The sequence below is a fragment of the Vitis vinifera genome, chromosome 6 (assembly GCF_030704535.1).
Source record: "Vitis vinifera cultivar Pinot Noir 40024 chromosome 6, ASM3070453v1".
NCBI lineage: Eukaryota > Viridiplantae > Streptophyta > Magnoliopsida > Vitales > Vitaceae > Vitis > Vitis vinifera.
Genome location: NC_081810.1, coordinates 4,531,621 through 4,539,592, shown reverse-complemented (window position 1 = coordinate 4,539,592; position 7,972 = coordinate 4,531,621). Strand labels below are relative to the sequence as shown.

At 35.7% G+C, this 7,972-nt stretch overlaps 1 protein-coding gene across 2 annotated transcripts; it reads left to right on the top strand.

Moving 5' to 3' along the window:
* Positions 1–3,463: 3,463 nt before the first annotated feature.
* LOC100246815 (ethylene-responsive transcription factor RAP2-7) lies at positions 3,464–7,756 on the top strand. Of its 2 annotated transcripts, XM_002284713.5 has the most exons (10): positions 3,464–4,541; positions 4,692–4,717; positions 4,824–4,854; positions 4,964–5,051; positions 5,143–5,288; positions 5,548–5,592; positions 5,707–5,810; positions 5,955–6,088; positions 6,372–6,488; positions 7,222–7,756. In XM_002284713.5, the coding sequence occupies exons 1-10, from the start codon at positions 4,009–4,011 to the stop codon at positions 7,498–7,500; spliced, it is 1,503 nt and encodes a 500-aa protein (XP_002284749.2). In that variant the 5' UTR covers positions 3,464–4,008; the 3' UTR covers positions 7,501–7,756. The 2 variants fall into 2 exon arrangements, with proteins under 2 accessions (XP_002284749.2, XP_010651097.1); XM_010652795.3 differs by lacking the exon at positions 5,548–5,592.
* The last annotated feature ends 216 nt before the right edge of the window (positions 7,757–7,972 follow it).

Genomic DNA, 7,972 nt, shown 5'->3' with positions numbered 1-7,972 from the left:
AATTCTAAATAGAACTTAATGCTTAATAGTATTAAATATTAGGTTGTTTGTTTTTGTAGTATTTTATTTTTATTAAGTATTAAAAAGTAAAGAAAAATCAATATATTATTTTTTTAATTTAGAAAAAGTTACATATTTTGGTTTTTTCTATTTAATAAAAAATCTATAATTAATTATAAAAAAATAAAAAAATAAATAATTTAAATTCTAAAAATAAATTATTTTTAATAAAAAGTAAAAAAGACAAACACCATCTTAGCTATCGGAGTGACGTGTTCGGAACAATCATCTTTCGAACTTAGGTGATTTTTATTTAGGTTTAGATTTTCAAATAAAAGGTAACATGAGGGTGGTATTTACTATTTTCTTTATTTTATGTAAACTGAAAATCATAATATAGATTTGAGTAAAAGCCTTCGGTCTGCGTGTGGTCTTGTCGATAAGAAAAAAAGGAAATATCACAATCACCCCCGTCCCACTTTATAGAAAACATTTTGAATCTTGAAAAAGGTGAAAAAGAGAGAAAAGCAGAAGCATAGTCATGGTTATGGTAGCCAACTAAGTTATCCAAAAAGCTTTAGGCATTGTCGAACTGGTCTTGATTTTGATGATATTTCCTTGAGCCAGGAGATGAACCCATGTTTCATTCGTCCTTCCTTATACTGTGTGGGTCAAAAGCAAATCATCACAGTCAAAACTTGCGACTCCTCATTTTCAACTACTTTTCCCATGCACCCTTCTCTCTCCTCCCAACTCCCAACTCCTACTCCCTCCTAAGTCCTACCTACGACCTTACCCAATCAATTTCCTTCTAATTAGCCACTTTTTAGTCTCAATTTTAACACATCTGGTATTCAGTCTAACTTAACATTTAAAATTTTTTATTATTTAAATATTAAAAATATTTTTAAAAATTAATATTAAATATACTCTAATTAATTTCATTATTTATAATATATTTATGATATTAAGAGCGGGTAGGCTAGTGTTTTGAATTTCGAAGTATTTTTAATAAAAATATTTTTAAGACAATTATTTATGAAGTTTTTTTCTAAAAGAATGTTATAAATTTTTTAAAAGAAGTAATATTTTCGTGATATTTATGTTACTTTTTTTTTTAATAAAATTATCTAAGGAAATATTAAAATATATTAATAGAATGCTTTCACGAAAAAAATCAAAATGATAGAATCCAAGGGTAATTTTGGAAGTAAAGTGAGTGAGGGCAAATGGAAGCGTAACTAACATGCTAACAGGCGAGAAACGAGGGGGGAGGAACCGTAACGAACAACAACCACCAGAGCAGAAGGAAGTAGAAAGCACGTGTTACTCATTGCAGGGCAGACAGGGACACCTTGGTAATTTCAGAGCCCAAAAAAGACAGACGCCGTATAAAATCCCATCCGTCTGCTCCAACACTCCCGTCTTTTCGTCTCTTCTTCCGTCTCTTTCTTATTCTCCTCAAAATTATATAAATTAAATTAATATCTTAAAAATAAAAAACAGAAGCGAAAAATGGAAAAGCATAAATCAACGTGATAATATTGATAGTTATTGGGAGGGGCAGGTTCGGGCGGTTAAAAGTGGCTCACAGCTGTCCGAGTTCGGGCAGCTAACGACGTGTACGGTTCTTGCCCGCTCGAAATCACTATATTATTCCTTTAAGGCCGCGTTTGGACATTGAATGTTTTGTAAAACTACTTGAGCTACGCTATCAAAATATTCATAAATTGCTTTCCACCCACTCAATAAAATATCCTCCAAATGACATTATTCTAAATGTACATTATTAGTTAATGCGAATGGTTTTTATCTTAAAGGCATTGCCCAAACAGACCATAAAGAAGCTGGTTTGGACGAAAATCTAGGACAGAGTAAGAACAGCGACGATGTAGAGATTGGGTGGGGTTTTAATGATTTTGGTGAAATAACCCCAGCCGCTGGATGAAGTAGAGAGCGTATCGGACGCTCACGAGCAGAATGATTTATTAAAGAAGAAAGCCAGCAGCCAGCAGGATTTGATTGAGATAGAGAACTAAGATTTCTCCGATCTTGAAATGACACTTTTGACCCAATTAGTCACTCCTATTTCCCAGGTTTGCACCAACATATATTTCTGGGAATCATATAATTTTATTTGTATTTGTCCATGGCTTTTACGTAATTATATTTAAGAGATAAATATCTCATAAACAAATATTTCAAAATATTAAATGATTTTTTTTTTTAATTTTGATTTTTATTATTAGTATTAGTAGTATTAAGTGGGTGGTTGTGATCTTTATTGACTATGGTTATGATTGATTCTACATGATTTAAGACTCCAACAACCTCAGCTGCAAATTCTGAACAAATAAGGAAAATAACCCCTCACATCCCAGTGGACTAATAATTCTAATTAAATGAATTCAAAATTTGGTAGATTTAACAATGTGGTCAACCCATCAAGGGTGTGATGTTTCATAATTAAAATTTCTTTTATTTTATAATTTCTTCCATCATAAATTATCTGTATTTATTTATTAAAATAAAATAAAATATTTTTATTTTTGATGCATTTAATACAAATAATTTAGTTTAAAAACATAGCTTGTTTCCCAAGTTAAAAGGAAATTTTGAACTATAATGATGAAGCCAGCGATTTATTAAAAAAAAAAAAGGAAAATTAATAATTAACTCCAATTCAAGTTTTAAGACTTGTGTGTACTCATAGCTTAGGGTATCCTTTAATGGCAGCATGAATGCATCACCAAAGAATAAGTGAGCAGTCAATGTTGTATTTTAAAGGCATCTCACAAGCTATAAATGATAACCATATGCCTAACTACCTAAAGATAGCTGGCATTTTCTCCACTAGGCACTCACACATGGCCTATTGGGGAAATGGAAAAATGTTAAGAAAAAGCATTTTCACATATTTAAATTTATTATAAAAATAAATAAAAAGAAGATAAAATATAATTAAAATTAGTTAAAATTTTATATATTATTAAATTATTTAATTTTTATACAAAAATAAATAAAATAAGTATAAATATAATGTATAAAATTTAAATATATTTTTTATTTTATTAATATTTTAAAAAATAATTTATGACATGTAAAAATATAATCATATTTATGCTAGAGAATTTGGTGGTCTTGGCAACCCCCAACTTAAAAGAAAACTTGTTGATGATCGAATTTTTTTCTCAATAATGTGGAAGCATATTTATTACGAACTTGAAAATAAAACTGGACTAATAATGATTGACATTGACCCTTCCAATGTATAAATATAAAAAGACTAAATAGTATGCATAAGAGTATGATATAAGTGTTATACACAGTTGTTTCCGTCTATATGAGCAGAGGAGAGCAATAACAAAATGAAAATCCCTTGACAATATCAAGAAACGGGATACCGGTAAAACCTGTTTCCACTAAAAAATTGTTCACTCTTAAAATGGGGCTGAAATGTTCCCTCACACGTCCCATCTGCTTCTTTGCCCCTCTCTCTCTCTCTCTCCCCCTCTCTTCCATGGAATCCGACAGTCGGCGATGTTTTCTCTCCGACTCCGACAGTCCTCGCCGACTCAACCGGAAATGCAACTTCGGAAACTTTTGAACCTGCTTCTGTAAACGACGTCGTACCGGCTAGCTTCTCCTTCTTTGTTCGTTCACTAGCTAGTTTTTTTTTTTTTTTTGGTTCTGTGGTGGTTGTAGAGAGAGAGAGGAGCTCGTAATTCACGCTTTTTTGGTGTGTTTTGATCACTGAATGTTCAGTTATCGAGTTGTTTTTCTCTCGAAGCTCTTCGAATTTTGAGCTCCGATCGTCGTTTGATATCTTTTTGTGGTTGATCGTTGAATTTTCCGATCGGATCGATTTGTCTTAGCGGTCGGATTCATCGGTGGCAGTAGAATCGTGGTCTCAGCCGTTGGTTGGAGCTCAAATGGTTGGTGGAGGTGATTCTGTGAAGCTGAGCCTGTGAGAGAGGGAGGCGAATCGGAGTTGAAGAGGAGGGAGTCATGTTGGATCTCAATCTCAATGTTGGCTCGAGCGATTCGACTCAGCACGGAGACTCGGTGGTAGGGTCGGAGAAGTTTCCGGAAGGTTCTGGAACTCAAATGGACGAGTCGGGGACCTCCAACTCGTCAATCGTGAATGCAGAAGCGTCGAGCAATGGCGGCGGCGACGATGACTCTTGCTCCACACGCGCCGGCGATGCCTTCTCGTTGAATTTCGATATCTTGAAGGTCGGTGATTGCGGTAGTCCGAACGATGTCGTTACGAGGCAGCTGTTCCCGATGAGTGCCGGTGGAGGAGTTGGTGGAGATTCTGTGTTTTTTCAGGGGCAGTCGTCAAGCAATTGGATCGACCTGTCATTCAATCAGAGTGGTACTGTTGGTGGGCAAGAGGTGAGAGTGGCTCAACAGCATCCACAGCCACAGCAACAGCAACAGCCGGTGAAGAAGAGCAGGAGGGGACCCAGGTCCCGAAGCTCTCAGTACAGAGGAGTTACGTTCTACAGGAGGACTGGAAGATGGGAATCGCATATCTGGTTTGTTGCTTTCGTTAAATTTCAATAGGATTTCATAGAATTTGATGTGCTTATCTGCTTAGATGAATTACGATTTCGACTGATATCTCTTTGTATGTGTGTTTTATGAGAGTTGAATAGTTTTTATCTTAGTTTTCTTTTTTGCTGCAGGGATTGTGGGAAACAAGTGTATTTGGGTATGGATATGAACTTGCTTGTTTGATGAATTTACTGGGTACTAAATATGTTACCATTTTCTGTTTTTGGTGTGTTTGTTGAATTTCTATGTTGGGGTTTTGCTAGGTGGATTTGACACTGCTCATGCTGCAGCTAGGTATGTATATTTCGTTCATGGAGAAATTTTTTTCGTGCTTTATAGCTTGAATATTAAGCTGCTTTGAACTTTCTATGGGTTTTCTTTAATTCGGGTTTATGGGTTCCAGAGCCTATGATCGAGCGGCTATTAAGTTTCGGGGAGTTGATGCTGACATTAATTTTAATCTTAGTGATTATGATGAGGATCTGAAACAGGTTGGGCAATGCACCTGTTACTGATGGAACTATATTTATAGTCTTAAGATTGATTTTAATTCGGTTTTAACTTGTTTTGATTAATGTGCAGATGAAGAATCTGACAAAGGAAGAATTTGTGCACATACTCCGTCGCCAGAGTACTGGTTTCTCCAGGGGGAGCTCAAAATACCGAGGGGTGACACTGCACAAATGTGGCCGGTGGGAAGCTCGAATGGGTCAATTTCTTGGAAAAAAGTGAGGAACATGACCTTGGAATTTATATTTCAGATTGTTTTGTTCTTAGGAGCAATAGTTATTAATTTTATAATAAAACCATATTTATTAATGATTTTAATTCATTTGGCACTTGGCTGAATTGAGAATGTTTTTGGATTGTTATGAATGGTATGTATTTTCTATTTCCATTTCTGCTAAACAATATAAGATGCCTATTTCAAAAAAGAATGATTGGGGACCTTATTTTCATCGTGGAGGTTACGATGCTTGCTTGCAGGTATATATATCTTGGGCTCTTCGACAGTGAAGTAGAAGCTGCAAGGTCCTAATGATCATGAATTACACTCTACCTGATACTGAATTTATTACCCTGAATTCTCAACCTCAATATGGTTCTACCAACACTCTATCTCCATTTTGATTTTCTGGAAATCAGGGCTTATGATAAGGCGGCTATCAAATGTAATGGAAGAGAGGCAGTCACCAACTTTGAGCCTAGTACTTATGAAGGGGAGATGATCCCTGAGGCCAGCAATGAAGGTATTGCTTAATCCCAATTGTTATTTTTGTTTGATTCAATTTAATCAGCCAAGGAACTTATTTTCATATGCAAACCTGGAACATATTGTGTTTGCTTTTTGGTGAATGGTGTGCACGTGAGTATCGTCTCAATGCCTAATGCAGGTAGTGATCACAATCTTGATCTGAACTTGGGGATTTCTCCTCCTTTAAGCAATGGCCCAAAGGAAATTGACGGCTTGGGGCATCTCCAATTTCACTCTGGCTCTCATGATGCTCACAATGGAAGGAGATCAATGGTAAGTTTTTGAATTTAAATATTTGAATTTTTTCTGGGCATTAAGTCTTTGTTGTTTTACGTTCTTCTAACTTTTAAGTGATTTTGAACATTAATGGATCTAGTAGCATAGTTGATGGACTCTGACACTGGGAGATGGAATCTTCTTGGTGTTCACCTATTCAAAGTTAGCTAGCTGTTGAGAACACATGGCTTGTTTTAGTCCTTTCTTCTCGCGATGGATTATCAGAGCATTAAATGGTAAATCTATTGATAATTGTCTCCTTTTTGTCCTACTTTTGCAGATGGAGAACCCTAATATAGAAACAGCGGGTGACCCGTCTTTCAAAGGGCTAGCAATGACATCGGAGCACCCTCCTCTGTGGACTGGTGTATATCCCAGCTTCTTTCCTGGCTATGAGGTATAAAATTTAAATCTCATTACTTCAAGTTGGAATATTTTTATCTTCTTTAATTTTTCTAGATTTTTTTGTTTTCCCTTCTGTGTATGTGTGTGCATATCTGCATCACAATTGATGCAAACTAGGTGGATGAGGAGACACAGGAATTATGTTCTTGCATATATGCTGTTTTGTGTTGTGGGAGTTTGAGAACAATGAACATGAGATACTTTATAGAATTGTTACAGAAGTTGATCTATATACTTATATTTTACAGACTCAGTTTGATACTAAAATAAAATATCTTGCTTTATAAGCATGTTTCTAAACAATGAGGAAACTGCCTGCAATTGTTGTGTAGTGTAGTGTGGTGTTTTATGCTTATAAAATATCATATAACCATTCCTGCTATAAAATTACAAAAATATTTCATCCATGAATGTCCAATAATGGTATCAAAATTTTCGGGCCTTGGATTGTGGAGCAGTGTTGTAGACCTATATAGTATGGTATAATCATCTGTTATGAAACTAGAGATCATTTTATTACTTGAATGCTCTTCCCAGTTCTGTCAAAATTTTCAGTCCTTAGGTGGGAAAGGATGCTTGATTAGTTGTGTTCTAGAATGATTGAAACTCAATAGAAGGGTGAAAATTGTATGTGTTATTTGAATTGTTTGACTGATAAAAAAAATTGTATGGAAAACCACCATGTTTGATTCATCAGAATTAAAATTGTGTTGTTTGTTTGGCAGGAAAGGGCAACAGAGAGAAGAATTGAAGCAAGTTCTTCACAAGGACTCCCAAACTGGGGGTGGCAAATGCATGGTCAGGTCACTGCTACTCCAATGCCATTGTTCTCTACTGCAGCATCATCAGGATTCTCATCTTCGGCTACCACTGCTCCCTCCGCTGCCATTCTTTCATCTAAACCGCCCAACACAACATCCCACTCTATCTGTTTTGCTTCATCCGCCTCAGCCGTCACCCACCCCTCTCAATACTATTTCCAGATGAAGCCCCCACCACCTTAATCCACCCATCACACCTCCACCTCCCCCTTTATCAAAGGCGGATAGGCAACCACAACAAAAACAGAGTGGTCTTCAAATTCATTTGTATGTTTCAAATAGTCGATTGATATGCGCCATGTCTAGGCGCCCAACTAGTTTGGTAAACCATTACTCTACAGGATTTATTAGTATCAAGAAAATGCTAATCCCTTTTGCCTTTGTTATGTAGCACTGGGTTGTTGAAATTCTATTAAACTTCCTTATTAGTTGTTGTGTCTGATGGATTTCTACTTTCTACTACCTCTTTTGTCCAATCCATTATTAAGATTACTACAGTGATCTTCAAACTCACTGTAACTTGGTAATTGATCTACATCATCACCTTGAGTAGCACTTTTCTGCGATACCATTACTATAACTTGTAGACATGTTACATGAATTTTTTTTTTCCCTGACACGTTTCTTTGCAAAATAGGCATTTGTATGCTTGGCT